At 42.2% G+C, this 16,285-nt stretch overlaps 1 protein-coding gene across 1 annotated transcript in view; it reads right to left on the bottom strand.

The window, feature by feature from the left end:
- The window catches only part of gfra2b (GDNF family receptor alpha 2b), a 383,259-nt gene that overhangs the window by 289,537 nt on the left and 77,437 nt on the right, over positions 1–16,285 (bottom strand). Inside the window, exon 3 of the mRNA XM_073062021.1 lies at positions 5,689–5,772. Coding sequence (XP_072918122.1) covers positions 5,689–5,772 — 84 coding nt within the window. The remainder of the gene's footprint in view (positions 1–5,688; positions 5,773–16,285) is intronic.

Here is a 16,285-nt window from a genome sequence, read left to right as displayed (position 1 = left end):
GCCTCCAACCTGATGGCATGAACATTGATTTCTCAAACTTCTGATAATGACCCCAAACCACCCCCCCCCTCCATTTCCTATCCCCCTTTCCCTCTCTCACCTCATCTCCTTGTCCATCCATTGCCTTCCTCTGATGGTTCATTCTCTTTTTCTTTCTTCCATGGTCCATGACCTTCAGTCTCTTTCACCAATCAGCTTCCCAGATCTTTACTTCATCCCTCCCCCTCCAGGTTTCACCTTTTTCCTGGTGGTTCTCTCCCCCCTCCACCCACCTTTTAAATCTACTCTTCAGCTATTTTTCTTCAGTCCTGCCTAAGGGTTTTGGCCTAAAACATCAACTGTACTTTTTTCCATAGATGCCGCCTGGCCTGCTGAGTTCCTCCAGCATTTTGTGTGTGTTGCTCTGTCCATAGACACTGTCTGACCTGCTGAGTTCCTCCAGCATTTTGTGTGTGTTACTCTGTCCACAGACACTGTCTGACCTGCTGAGTTCCTTCAGCATTTTGTGTGTGTTGCTCTGTCCATAGACACTGTCTGACCTGCTGAGTTCCTTCAGCATTTTGTGTGTGTTACTCTGTCCATAGACACTGTCTGACCTGCCGAGTTCCTCCAGCATTTTGTGTGTGTTACTCTGTCCATAGACACTGTCTGACCTGCTGAGTTCCTCCAGCATTTTGTGTGTGTTACTCTGTCCATAGACACTGCCTGACCTGCTGAGTTCCTCCAGCATTTTGTGTGTGTTTCTCAGATTTCCAGCATCTGCAGATGTTTTTCTTGTTTGTGATTTGTCAGGCAAGATTTCCCTTGTCAAAAACCATGCTTACTTTCACTTACCATTCATCTCCAAGTACCCCAAAACCTCATCCTTAATAATAGACTCCAACACTTTTCCAACTTCTGAGGTTAGGCTAACTGGTCTATAACTTCCTCTTCTTTGTCTTCCTCCCTTCTTAAAGAGTAGAATGACATTTGCAATTTTCCAGTCCTCTGGGACCATGCTAGAATCAAGAGATTATTGAAAAATCATGACCAATGTATCCGTTATCTCCTCAGCAACCTCTTTCAGGACGCTTGGATGTAGCCCATCTGATCCAGGTGACTTATCCACCTTAAGACTTTCTGTTTGCTTAGCACTTTCTCCTTTGTAATAGCAATGGCACCAACTCCTGCTCCCTGACACTCACGGACCTCTGGTACACTGTTAGTGTCCTCCACAGTAAAGAATGAAACAAAGTAATTATTAAATTCATCTACCATTTCTTTGTCCCCCATTACTACCTCATCAGCATCATTTTCCAGTGGCACAATATCAACTCTCACCTGCTATTTTATTCTTTATATAACTGAAAAAACTTACAGTATCCTGCTTTATATTATCAGCTAATTTGTCTTCATATTTTATCTTTTACCTTCATATAGCTTTCTTTAGTTGCCTTGTGTTGGATTTTAAAGGTTTCCCAATCATTCAACTTTCCAATCACTTTAGCTTCCTTATATACCATTTCCATGGCTTTTATGTAGGCTTTAACTTCCCTTGTCAGCCATGGTTGCAAACACCTGCCATTTGAGAACTTCTTCCTCCATGGGACATATCCCCTTGGAACTATTCCCAGAAACTTCAGCCACCTGTCCTGTCATCATCCCTGCCAGTGTACCTGGGCAAGCTGCTCTCTCATGCCTCTGTAATTCCCTTTATTCCATTGCAAAACTGATACATGTGACTTGTGTTTCTCCCTCTCAAGTTGCAGTATGAATTCAACCATATTATGATGACTGCCTCCTAAGAGACTCCTATCCTTACCATTTCTTTCTGGACACCAGACCAAACCAGTTCCCCTCCACCATATGGGATAGAAAAGAGCAATGTTGCAATAATCATGGGGGATTTCAAACAACAGGTAGATTGGGAAAATCAGGATGGTACCTGATCTAAAGAGAGTAAACATGTAGAATGCCAGTGTGATGGCTTTTTAGAGTAGCCATTCTGGGATTGGGTGTTGTGTAATAAACCAGGTTTTCATTAGGATCCTAATGAAAAGTCTCAGCCTGAAACATTGACAATTTATTCCTCTCCACAGATGCTGCTTGATCTGCTGAGTTCCTCCAGCATTTTGTGTGTGTTAATCAAAAGACCTTCTCATGTTTGAGACACGGGTATCATACAACTGGTTGAAACCATCCAATTTCCAAGCCTGCTCTACAAGGAGAAACTTAAGAGATGCAGCCAGGCACTAAACATATGGTGTCATTAGAGGCTGACTACCTATATCAACAAGATGGCACCTGTCTACATGTTAATAAAAAGAATCTTACCATCGTTGTGAGTAGATGACTGAAATTGTAATTGGAGTTTTAGTTCAATGCTAGGGCAGCTGATTCTATCTGTTTAAAATGTTCCTTTAAAGCAGCTTTCTAATAAATGAACAACCCCTTTGATTAAAATCCTGCCTGCATCAAGAGACCAGGATAATCAGAAAAAGTCATATAATAATGTGGAATAATTTTTCTTTTTAATTATCAGTGTTGTAATTGGAGCCAATATTTCCATTCACAACACTTCAAAAGCATTTATTTGAGTTCAGATAGAGCTGCAAAAGATTTGTCGACTGAATTTGACAGAAGAAAGACAGGAGTTTTGATGAAAAGTACTTAAAATAACAGACCATACACCATCAGTCATAAAAGCAGAATTAGGCCATTCAGCCCATCAAGTCTGTTGGCTGATTTATTATTTCTAGAAGTATAGAATATAAGAGCAGGGATGTGATGTTGAGGCTCTATAAGGTACTCATGAGACCACACTTGGAGTATTGTGTGCAGTTTTGGGCTCCTTATTTTAGAAAGGCTATACTGACATTGGAGAGGGTTCAGTGAAGATTCATGAGAATGATTTCAGGAATGAAAGGGTTACCGTATGAGGAACATCTGGCAGCTCTTGTGCTGGATTCCCTAGAGTTCAGGAGAATGAAGGGGGATCTCATAGAAGCATTCCAAATGTTAAAAGGCCTGAACAGATTAAATATGTCTAAGTTATTTTCCATGGTTGGGGAGTCCTGGACAAGAGGGCACGACTTCAGGATTGAAGGACATCCATTTAGAACAGAGATGCAGAGAAATTTCTTTAGTCAGAGGGTGATAAATCTGTGCAGCAAAGGGTATGGGGAGAAGGCAGGGGAGTGGGGATGCCTGGAAGAATTGGACCAGCCCATGAATGAATGGCGGAGCAGACTCGATAGGTCGAATGGCCTACTTCTGCTCCTATATCTTATCATCTTATTATCCCGCTCTGCCCCATTCTCCTGTCTCCTCCTGATAACCTTTGACATCCTGACAAATCAAGAACCTATCCATCTTAAATATACTTAAGGACTTGGCATCCACAGTCAAGATTCACTACCTTCCACAGATTCACTACATTCTGACTAAAGAAATTCCTCCTACTCTCTGTTCTAAATGGACATCCTCATATTGTGAGGGTATGTACCTTGGCCCTAGACTACCCCATCTTAGGAAACATCCTCTACAGATTCACTCTATCTAGGCCTTTCAATACTCATTGGATCTCAGTGAGATTCCCCCCTCATTCTTCTCAATTCAAGTGAGTAAAGTCGCAGAGCCATAAAATGCTTCTCATATATTAACTCTTCCATTCCCAGAATCATTCTCATGAACATCCTCTGGACTCTCTCTCATGCCAGCACATCCTTTCTTAGATAAGGGGCCCGAAACTGCACACACTACTCCGAATGTGGTCTGACCAATGCCTAATGAATCCTCAGCATCACATCCTTGCTTTTATGTTCTAGTCCTCTGAAAAACAGAAAAAAAGAGGATTGATTGCGGGAATGTACTCAAGGAAACATTCCACAGGGGACAGAGTGAGAAACCTGCATTTTTCATTGTCAGTAAAACTCAGCCCGTCTGAAGAGGCCAGTGGTACTTGGTTCCCAGGATCATGAGGGAAACTCAATGACTTCATCACCTCCCCAATCATAACCTCCAGCAGTCACATCACAAACTCTAGTGAGCACCCGAGTTCTCCCTACATGCTTTGCCCTAATATCACCATTTGGAGTACAGTCAAATGTTACCTGAAGCACTTGTGAAACACCTTGGTACAATCTGCTGAAGTCAGAGCTCTACTTAAATCTAAGTTGTTTTTGTATGATAGCTAAGTGGTATTTTAACACATGCTCACGGTCTGTTGATGAAAACTAAGATGTGGACATCAAGCGCCTCATTGACTAGAATTAGTGTCGTCTCCGGTGAACAGGACTCTGACAACTTACTCGTTCTTCAATCACACTTTATTTACTGTATTTGTACACAAGGAGAACGACCCAGCCCCATCAACAAACTGTCCTGAAGTTTGAACAAAGAAAAACTATTTTTATAGAGAATTGACTAGCAGTTCTGTAGCTTGAGCAGCTGGTAGCCTTGTGCAATCATTCCTTACATGATTAATCGCCAAACACACTACGACAATTCAGTAATAACAGCCAATACAATCTTCATGTTAAAGGCTAATATGGGACATGGGACATTGGAAAAAATGTTGAATTTCCCCATGGGGATGAATAAAGTATCTATCTATCTATCTATCTAATAATACTGTGGTGAACTACATATACCTGTCTGGACACGCCCCCTGCTGACTGCTCCTGTGGCTCCTCCCACTGACCATGGCTCCTCCCACAGACCCCGGTATAAAGGCAATTGAGGCCTGAGCCTGGCCCTCAGTCTCCAGGATGTAGTATGGTGGTCAACCACTGCTTGTTCCTGCCTCCAGTCAATAAAAGCCGATATCTCGCCTTTACATCTCAGAGAGAAGTTATTGATGGTGCATCAAATACTTCAGAATTAAAGTAACTGATCAATAGTATGTGTCACCCTAGAACCATTCTTTTGCATTCTTATCTCATCTCAGTATGTCAAATGGCTCTGGTCCCTTGCTGTGCAGAGGGAAGCGATGTTCTTCAAACACCTTTCTTGTCTGGGTGGACAGCACAATACCTTTAAATCATCTTTACTTAGACATTTACCTTAACCCTTGCCTTGTCATGACTTCCACACTGTACCTTCACATAAAATTAAGTTAAATTAAATAATATCAGTACCTGGTATTAAAAATTAACAGAGTTAAGCAACCAGACTCAGATCATATCACTTCCCTCCTTGGAGGTCGCTAATACATCCATATTTTCAACAACCATAAGTTATGTCTATTTCAACAATGCAGCTTTAAAGTGTCGCTAATGCAGATCAAATTTAGGATTGTTTAATCTGAAGCTCATAAAATGACCCTAAGCTAAACCAGAGGAGGAGACGACAAATGCCTGATCAACCCTACAAAGTTGGGATCTTTTGTCCCATCTGTCCATTCACACCCCAAACCCTGGAAGGTCTGACCTAATCTCTCCCATCAGTAATAGGCAGCAAATGCAGCAGCCCTGAGCTGGGCCAACATTTTCTACCATCTGACAAGACCAAATTCTATTTCTATTGCAAGGGATTACAAGGCTTGTTCTGTCGTTTATGGTATTTTATAGTGGGATTTAGCCACTTAACTTGAATCTGTGGGATTTAATACTGCTGGATACTTATTCTTTAATAAATCTCCAAATCATTTCCCTCTTTGAAAATAGAAAACATTTGAAGAGAAGTTCAAAGGAATCTTATTTCCTTTACCTGAACTGATTGCAGCAAGTCGAGATATGTCAGAGAGACGTGAGCTAACGGGCTCATAAGGGGAGCTTTCATACAAGTCATCACCTGAAAGGAATAAAGAGAGACAGAGTGATTAGATGCACCGCCTCACTAAAGCACTTCAATTCTCTTCCAATGATCAATTTGGCTCTTGCTAAAGAAAAGTAAATTGACACTTTCAAATTACTTACTTTTCATGATTAGACTTAAAATAAACATCAGCTCCTTCCTCTGTGCCCAAATGCACTTAAAGCAATTGCAGTGGGAAACATCCATATTCTTTGAAGATTTCCTTCACCGTTATTATTGAACCAAATTCCTGAGACTGGAGGTCCCTGACTCCACCATTCATGCTATGTCCTTTTCTCATTACAACAATCTGTCTGGAGGTATAGAAGCCTTAGGTCCCACACCACCAGGTTCAGGAACAGTTATTATCCTCAACCATCAGGTCCCACACCACCAGGTTCAGGAACAGTTATTACCCCTCAACTATCAGGTCCCACACCATCAGGTTCAGGAACAGTTATTACCCCTCAACCATCAGGTCCCACACCACCAGGTTCAGGAACAGTTATTATCTTACAACCATCAGGTCCCACACCACCAGGTTCAGGAACAGTTATTACCCCTCAACCATCAGACTCATGAACCGACGTAGATAACTTCATACTCCTCAATACTGAACTGATTCCATAATCTGAGTTCTGATCAAGGGTTTTGGCCCAAAACGTCAACTGTTTACTCTTTTCCTTAGATGCTGCCTGGCCTGCTGAGTTCCTCCAGTGTTTTGTGTGTGTTGATTGGATTTCCAGCATCTGCAGATTTTCTCTTGTTTGTGATTCCATAACCTACAAGCTCACTTTCAAGGACTCCTGTTTTAATATTATGATGTTTTTATTTGCACTTTTGTCTTCTTTTGCACATTGGGTCTTTGTCAGTCTTTGCTTACATATACAACACACACAAAATACTGGAGGAACCAGCAGCACCTATAGAAAAAAAAGTACAGTCGATGTTTCAGGCCAAAACAGGACTGGAGAAAAAAAAATCTACTGAGTAGATTTAAAAGGTGGGGGAAGGGAAAGAGAAGTACCAGGTGATAGGTGAAACCCGGAGGGGTGGATGAAGTAAAGAACTGGGAAGCTGATAGGTGACAGAGACAGAAGGACATGGAAGAAAGAAAACAGGGGGAAGGAGCACCAGAGTGGTGAGTAAGGAGATGCGGAGAGTGAGGGAAAAGGGAATGAGAAATGAAGAAGGAGGGGTGGAAGTTTGGGTTAGCACCAGTGATAGGCTCCAATTCCCACCGCTCTCTGTAAGGAGTTTATATGAGTTTCCCACAGGTCCTCCAGTTCCCTTCCACATTCTAAATGGTTAGGGTTCGTAAGTTGTGGGCATGCTATGTTGATACCAGAAGCATGGTGATACTTGTAGGGTGCCCAACATAAATTTGAGCTATGTTGGCTGTTCAAAAGATCAAAGTTCAAAGTTAAATTATTATCAAACTACACATATGCCATCCCATACAGCCCTGAGATTCATTTACTTGTGAGCATATACAGTAAATCCAAGAATCAATCAATGAAAGACTTCACCCAACAAGATGGACAAACAACCAACATGCAAAAGACAACAAACTGCAAATACAAAAGAGAAAATAATAATAATAATAAATAAATAAACAATAACTAGAGAACATGAGATGATGAGTCCTTAAAATGAGTGCACAGGTAGTAGAATCAGTTCAGCGTTGAGGCAAGGGAAGTTATCCCCTCTGGTTCAAAAGCCTGATGGTTGAGGGGTAATAACTGTTCCTGAACCTGGCGGTGAGAGTCCTGAGGCTCCTGTACCTTCTTCCTGATGGCGGCAACAAGAAGAGAGCATGGACTGGGTGTTGAGGGTCCTTTATGATCGATGTAGCTTACTTGTGATAGCACTCTGTGTAGATGCTCAATAGTGGGTTGGGTTTTACCCATTGTGGACTGCAATCAATGCATTTCACTTCGTTTCAATGTTTTGATGTACACGTGACAAATAAAACTAACCTAAGAAATCTATCGAAGGCCAATCTCATTCTGCAAAGGGCCATAGTCAGATCAGACGTTCAGGTGAAAAACTGAGCAGTGGAGTTTAAGATGGGAAGTGTCAAAAGTGTAAAAGTGTAAAATATTGATTATCATAAAAACACCAAATGAGTGAAGTTCAGAGCGATTGAGATGTTCTAGTTCATGAATCGCAAAGAAGAACAGCAAGTCCAAAAGACATTAGGAAGATAAATAGTGTGATGGACTTTATTGTGAAGGGTTGGGGTTTAAGAATAGGGAGGGTTTCTACAGTTGTACAGGGTTTTGGGGAGACACAGGTTTGGTCAGCCTAACTAAACAAAGGATACAGTACCACTAGAGGCAGTGCAAATGTGATTCTCCATGCTCATTCCTGGGATAAGATGGTTGTCTTCAAGCTGGAAAATTTGGTTTTGCATTCCTTGGAAATTAGAAGAATGACAAATGTCCTTCTTCAAACATATAAAATACTCAGAGGCCTTGATAGGCTGGATTTCTCTAGAAGATGAGTTACAAACAAGGGGGCGTGGCTTCAGAATAAGCAGCTGGCCATTTGAAGCTTCTCCAAGAAGGCAGTAAACACCTGGGGTTCCTTGCTCCAGTGGGTGCTGGAAGTCAGACCACTGCATAGGTTAAAGGTGGTAGATATATATAAATAGTTGAAAGATTAAAGAATTGTGGTTCTGGTGAATGGACAGAGAAAAGGAGTTAAGGCCGGCTAAGCTCAGCCATTATCAGTGAATGGTAGGGTAGGCTTGATGGGCCGAGTAGCCTACTTCTGCTCCTTGTCTGTGTGTGTGCAACTCCAGAGAGACAACAGCATTGAATAGCATAGGACTGAACCAAGGTCTTTGAATCTGTGAGGTGGCTGTCGAGTTTAAGGTTAGCTTTCTAGCTTAATCTGTGAATGAGTTTTCTCACCAGGTTATACAGTCACATTGTTGGCTCCATCCTGAGTCAGATCCTGAGAGGTATTGACTTCATTTGGAGCATGACCATTCAGCCTCTTTCATCATCATCATTATGTGCTATGTCGTACGATGTGGGCGATCATGGTCTTCCACACATTCCTAATCTGCAAGGGATCGCTACCTGTGGGGAAGACCCCCTAAATGCTGCATTCCCATTCCTTTCTCTATTCATGACCATGATTGTCCTCTGAAATTTTTCTACAAAAGTGGTTTGCCATTGTCTTTTTCTGGGCAGCATCTTACAAAATGGGTGATCCCAGCCATTATCAATACCCTTCAGAGATTGTCTGCCTGGTGTCAGTGGTCACATAACCAGGATTTGTGATCTGCACCAGCTGCTCATATGACCATCCACCACCTGCTCCCATGGCTTCACGTGACCCTGATCGGATAGGTGTTACACCTTGCCCAAGGATGACCTGCAGGCTAGCAGAGGGAAAGAGTGCCTTACACCTCCTTTTGTAGAGACGTATCTCCAACCTGGCACACAAACGCTGTAAATTGAATGAAAATAAAAATGTCATTGCCCCAAACCTTTACACATTTAGGCAGGAACTAGACTTGAATCCACACTTGAAATTTAGAAAGAATATGAGGGGGACCTTTTCACTCAAAGAGTGGTGAAGGTGTGGTGGAACAAGCTGTCAGCAGAAGTGGTGGATACAGGTTCAATTTCAACATTTAAGAGAAGTTTGGTGAGCAATGGAGGATGACAGGTGACCTCATATAGGTGTATAAGATGATGAAAGGTATTGATTGTGTGGATAGTCAGAGGCTTTTTCCCAGGGATGAAAGGGCTAACACCAGAGGGCACAATTTTAAGGCGCTTGGAAGTAGGTACAGAGGAGAAGTCAGGGGTAAGTTTTTTACACCGAGAGTGGTGAGTGTGTGCAATGGCCTGCCAGCAGCAGTAGTGGAGGCGGAAACGATAGGGTCTTTTAAGAGAGTCCTGGACAGGTACATGGAGCTTAGAAAAACAGAGGGCTATGGGTAAGCCTAGGTAATTCTAAGGTAAGGACATGTTTGGCACAGTTTTGTGGGCTGAAGGGCCTGTATTGTGCTGTAGGTTTTCTACATTTCTACATGGATGGGAGGGGTATGGAAGACTTTGGTCCGGGTGTGGGTCAATGAGACTAGGCAGAATAATAGTTCAGCATGTATTAGATGGGCTGAAGGGCCAATTTCTGTGCTGTAATGCTCCATGACTCTAACAACTCACATGTTTACAGCTAAAACAGGATTGCATGATTTGCCCCACCAAATCATCTGGTGAAGTGTAATGCAGGAAAACGTGATGTTGTACCATATAACAATTACAGCACGGAAACAGGCCATCTCGGCCCTTCTAGTCCGTGCCGAACGCTTACTCTCACCTAGTCCCACCGACCTGCACTCAGCCCATAACCCTCCATTCCTTTCCTGTCCATGTACCTATCCAATTCTACTTTAAATGACAATACTGAACCTGCCTCTCCCACTTTTACTGGAAGCTCATTCCACACAGCTACCACCCTCCGAGTAAAGAAATTCCCCTTCGTGTTACCCTTAAACTTTTGCCCCCTAACTCTCAATTCATGTCCTCTTGTTTGAATCTCCCCTACTCTCAATGGAAAAAGCCTATCCACATCAACTCGATCTATCCCCCTCATAATTTTAAATACCTGTATCAAGTCCCCCCTCAACCTTCTACGCTCCAAAGAATAAAGACTGAACTTGTTCAACCTTTCCCTGTAACTTAGGTGCTGAAACCCAGGTAACATTCTAGTAAATCTTCTCTGTACTCTCTCTATTTTGTTGACATCTTTCCTATAACTCGGTGACCAGAACTGTACACAACACTCCAAATTCGATATTACCAATGGCTTGTACAATTTTAATGTTACATCCCAGCTCCTATACTCAATGCTCTGATTTATAAAGGCCAGCATACCAAAAGCTTTCTTCACCACCCTATCCACATGAGATTCCACCTTCAGGGAACTATGCACCATTATTCCTAGATTACTCTGTTCTACTGCATTCTTCAATGCCCTACCATTTACCATGTATGTCCTATTTGGATTATTCCTACCAAAATGTAGAACCTCACACTTATCAGCATTAAACTCCATCTGCTATCGTTCAGCCCACTCTTCTAACTGGCCTAAATCTCTCTGCAAGCTTTGAAAACCTACTTCATTATCCACAACGCCATCTACCTTAGTATCATCTGCATACTTACTAATCCAATTTACCACCCCATCATCCAGATCATTAATGTATATGACAAACAACATTGGACCCAGTACAGATCCCTGAGGCACAGCACTAGTCACCGGCCTCCAACCTGACAAACAGTTATCCACCACCACTCTCTGACATCTCCCATCCAGCCACTGTTGAATTTATTTTACTACTTCAATATTAATACCTAACAATTGAACCTTCCTAACTAACCTTCCATGTGCAGAACCTTGTCAAAGGCCTTACTGAAGTCCATATAGACAACATCCACTGTTTTACCCTTGTCCTAGTAACCTCTTCAAAAAATTCAATAAGATTTGTCAAAACAGGCCTTCCATGCACAAATCCATGCTGACTTCCTAATCAGACCCTGTCTATCCAGATAATTATATATACTATCTCTAAGAATACTTTCCATTAATTTACCCACCACTGACGTCAAACTGACAGGCCTATAATTGCTAGGTTTACTCTTAGAACCTTTTTTAAACAATGGAACCACATGATAAAATATGCCAATCCTCCGGCACCATCCCCGTTTCTAATGACATTTGAAATATTTCTGTCAGAGCCCCTGCTATTTCTACACTAACCTCCCTCAAGGTCCTAGGGAATATCCTGTCAAGACCTGGAGACTTATCGACTTTTATATTCCTTAAAAGTGCCAGTACTTCCTCCTCTTTAATCGTCATAGTTTCCATAACTTCCCTACTTGTTTCCCTTACCTTACACAATTCAATATCCTTCTCCTTAGTGAATACCGAAGAAAAGAAATTACTCAAAATCTCCCCCATCTTTTTCGGCTCCACACATAGCTGTCAACTCTGATGCTGTAAGGGACCAATTTTATCCCTCACTATCCTTTTGCTATTAATATAACTGTACAAACCCTTTGGATTTATTTTTACCTTACTTGCCAAAGCAACCCCGTATCTTCTTTTAGCTTTTCTAATTTCTTTCTTAAGATTCTTCTTACATTCTTTATATTTCTCGAGCACCTCATTTATTCCATGCTGCCTATATTTATTGTAGATATCTCTCTTTTTCCTAACCAAGTTTCCAATATCCCTTGAAAACCATGGCTCTCTCAAACTTTTAACCTTTCCTTTCAACCTAACAGGAACATAAAGATTCTGTAGCCTCAAAATTTCACCTTTAAATGACCTCCATTTCTCTATTACATCCTTCCCATAAAACAAATTGTCCCAATCCACTCCTTCTAAATCCTTTCGCATCTCCTCAAAGTTAGCCTTTCTCCAATCAAAAATCTCAACCCTGGGTCCAGTCCTATCCTTCTCCATAATTATATTGAAACTAATGGCATTGTGATCACTGGACCCAAAGTGCTCCCCAACACATACCTCCATCACCTGACCTATCTCATTCCCTAACAGGAGATCCAACACTGCCCCTTCTCTAGTTGGTACCTCTATGTATTGCTGCAAAAAATTATCCTGCACACATTTTACAAACTCCAAACCATCCAGCCCTTTTACAGTATGGGCTTCCCAGTCTATGTGTGGAAATTTAAAATCTCCCACAATCACAATCCTGTGTTTACTACAAATAACTGCTATCTCCTAACAAATATGCTCCTCCAATTCTCGCTCCCCATTAGGTGGTCTATAATACACCCCTATAAGTGTTACTACACCTTTCCCATTCCTCAATTCCACCCTAGACGAGCCTTCTAATCTGTCCTGCCAGAGCACTGCTGTAATATTTTCTCTGACAAGCAACACAACACCTCCCCCTCTTGTCCCTCTGATTCTATCACACCTGAAGTAACAAAATCCAAGAATATTTAGTTGCCAATCACACCCCTCCTGCAACCATGTTTCACTAATAGCTACAACATCATATTTCCAGGTATCAATCCATGCTCTAAGCTCATCCACCTTTCTTACAATGCTCCTAGCATTATAATAAATGCATTTAAGAAATTCTCCACCTCTTCCTCTCTGTTTATCTCTAACAGTACAAAGAACTTTACTGTCTTCTTTTTCTTCTTTCTCCCATACATCTGTTCCTACACTCTTGTTCACCTCCCCCCTCGTATCTAGTTTAAATCAACTGGAGCCTCTATAGCAAGCCTACCTACAAGAATATTTGTCCCCCTCCAGTTCAGATGTAAACCATCCCGTCGGAACAGGTCCCACCTTCCCTGGAAAACTGCTCAATTATCTATAAATCTGAAGCCCTCTCTCCTGCACCATGTCTTCAGCCACATGTTGATCTGCACTATCTTACTATTTTTAAACCCACCTGCACGTGGCACTGGTAGCAATCCTGTGATTGCTATTCTGGAGGTCCTGTCCTTTAACTTGGCACCTAGCTCCCTAAACTCACCTTTCAGGACCTCCTCACTCTTCCTACCCACGTCATTGGTCCCTACTTGGACCACGACATCCAGCTGCTCACTCTCCCTCTTGAGAATACTGAGAACTCGATCTGAGATATCACAGACCCTGGCACCAAGGAGGCAACAGACCATCTGGGATTCTCGATCTCTTCCACAGAACCTCCTATCTGTCTCCCTAACTATCGAATCCCCTATCACTACTACTCTCCTCTTTTCCCTCTTTCCCTTCTGAGCTGAGGGTCCAATCTCAGTGCCAGAGACGCAACCACTGCAACTTGTCCCTGGTAGGTTGTCCCCACGAACAGTATCCAAAATGGTATACTTACTGTTGATGGGAACGGCCACAGGGGTGCTCTGCTCTTCCTGTCTGTTCCCCTTCCCTCTCCTGACAGTCACCCAACTACCTGTCTCCTGACTCCTAGGGTGAGAATCTCCCTGAAACTCCTGTCTATTTCTGCTTCTGCCTCCCGAATGATCCGAAGTTCATCCAGCTCCAGCTCCAGTTCCCTAACTCAGTTTATCAGGAGCTGCAGCTGGATGCACCTTTTACAGGTGTAGTCATCAGGGACAGCTGTGCTCGCCCTGACTTCCCACATACTGCAAATGGAGCACTCAACTGCCCTAACTGCTGCCCCCATTACCTACTCCTAATCTAATTAGATTAATTAAAGGAGCTTACCCGGCCTTACCTCACCTGGAGTGAAGCATGTACTCAGCCTCTGCTCGCTTTTTAAATACCCCCGCTGATCTCAGAGGCCAACATTCACGCGCTTGCGCAGTCGTGCCCCGTTCAAGCCTCGCCTCTGCCTGTTCTCGCCGAAGCCTGATTGAGCCAAAGCCGCCCCTCTCTGCCTCAGTCCACTCCGACGATGGCCGCTGTATATGGCGGTCTTTCTTTTGAAACCTTTGGCGCGCTACGTCACACGCATGCGCAGTCTAGCCTCTTTGCCCCGATCAGTTTTTAAAAAAACACTTCTCTCTGAGCTTCTTTTACCTCTTCCCTTTCCACCTGTTGCTTTGATTTAAATCTTCTAGATTTAGTTGACACGTGTTAAACAACCAGATACAAGATACCAAGGTACATTGGAGGCTACGAACATTTTAATAAAGAACAAAAAAAAACAAAGGAATAAAAAAGTTGTGGTTGTCTTCAACTCAAACTAGAGGTAACAACACTACAGTAATAATGATTGACGTATAAACTAGTCTGATTCGAGTGGCAGAGTACCTGCTGCAGAAAAATTGGAAAGTTTCTAGCAAATACAAAATCAGCTATACAACTACTGGAAATTTACTGAACAATTATATGTATATAGGTAACTATTTGAAAATACAAGCAAGCATAAGAAAATTAAACCACAAAAAAATAACAATTTTACATCCTAGTCCTGCAGTCTATTCCCTCACCTGCACCACAAGTGGAAATATGGTATGCAATACTCTGATACATTGATGTCGCGATTCATTTGCAAGTTATTATGTCATATAAAGGATGTTCTGTTTGAGTCCCACAGCAGTCTGAACACCTGTTAACTGTAAATAAATGAAACTCACAGACACTATATAATATTTTACTTTGAACTTTAAAGGTAATGGCTCTGTTTTGAGTGAAATGTTCAGCTGAATGCTAATCAAAGTTCACCCAGTTGAGAAATTCAGTCGACTTTGTAAAACACCAGAAAACAAAGCAAAAAAAAACTCAGCAGAAGATGTTGCATTGTGAAAAAACCCAACTGTGTCATAGAGCACTAAAACACACTAACAGACACTTCAGCCCCTTTAGTCCATACTAACTCGATCTTCTGCTGCCTCTACCACTTCCTCTAGCTGCTAGCAACATCTTTTGCTCAAGGTGAACAGCTCGTTCCATCACCCTCTGAGTGAAAAAGATCCTCCTCAGGTTCTCCTAAAATATTTCACCTTTCATCCTAAACCTATAACCTCTAGTTCTAGTCTTGCCCAACCTAACAGGACAAAGTCTATATGTATTCACCCTATATATATCCCTCACTTTGTGTATAGCTCTGTAAGATACCCCCTCATTCTCCTGCGCATCAGGGAATAAAGTCCTATTGAATCTTTCCCTAAAACTCAGATTAATTCCTGGGAACATACTTGTCATTTTTTTTCTGTGTCCTTTCAAGCTTATTGATATTTTTTCTGTAGGTAAGAGACCAGAACTGCACACAATACTCTAAATTAACCCTCACCAACATCATATACAACTTCAACATAACACCCCTACACCTGCCCTCAATGCCCTGATTTATGAAGGCCAATGTCCAAAAAGCTTTTGTTGTGACCTTATGCCGCTTTCAAGGAATTAATGATCTGTATTCCCAGATTACATTGTTCTGCAAACCTCAGAGCCCCACCGCTCACCTTGCAAATCTTACCTTGGTTTGCCCTCCCAAGGCATTCATGATACACTGATCTTCAAGAAGGCCTTTGGCATCAGTCTTCACCAAGGAAGACATCAGCAGTATACCGGACATTCAAGGGAAATATGCACAGTCACAATTACGACAGAGAAAGTACTCAGGAAGCTGAATAGTTTAGGGGTAGATAAATCTCCTGGACCAGATGGAATGCACCCTTGTGTTCTGAAGGAAGTAGCAGTGGAGACTGCGGAGGCACTAGCAATGACCTTTCAATAGTCAATAGATTCTAGCCTGGTTCCGGAGGACTGGAAGATTGCAAACTCCGCTATTTAAGAAGGGGGCAAGGAAGCAAAAAGGAAGTTATAGACCTGTTAGCTTGACATCAGTGGTTGGGAAATCGTTGGAGTCGATTGTCAAGGATGAGGTTACAGAGTACCTGGAGGCATATGACAAGATAGGCAGAACTCAGCATGGTTTCCTTAAAGGAAAATCCTGCCTGACAAACCTAGTGCAATTTTTTTGAGAAAATTACAAGTAGGCTAGACAAGGGAGATGTAGTGGATGTTATGTATTTGG

Source organism: Hemitrygon akajei, chromosome 1, assembly GCF_048418815.1.
Source record: "Hemitrygon akajei chromosome 1, sHemAka1.3, whole genome shotgun sequence".
Classification (NCBI taxonomy): Eukaryota; Metazoa; Chordata; class Chondrichthyes; order Myliobatiformes; family Dasyatidae; genus Hemitrygon; species Hemitrygon akajei.
This window is presented reverse-complemented; position numbering and strand designations above follow the sequence as displayed.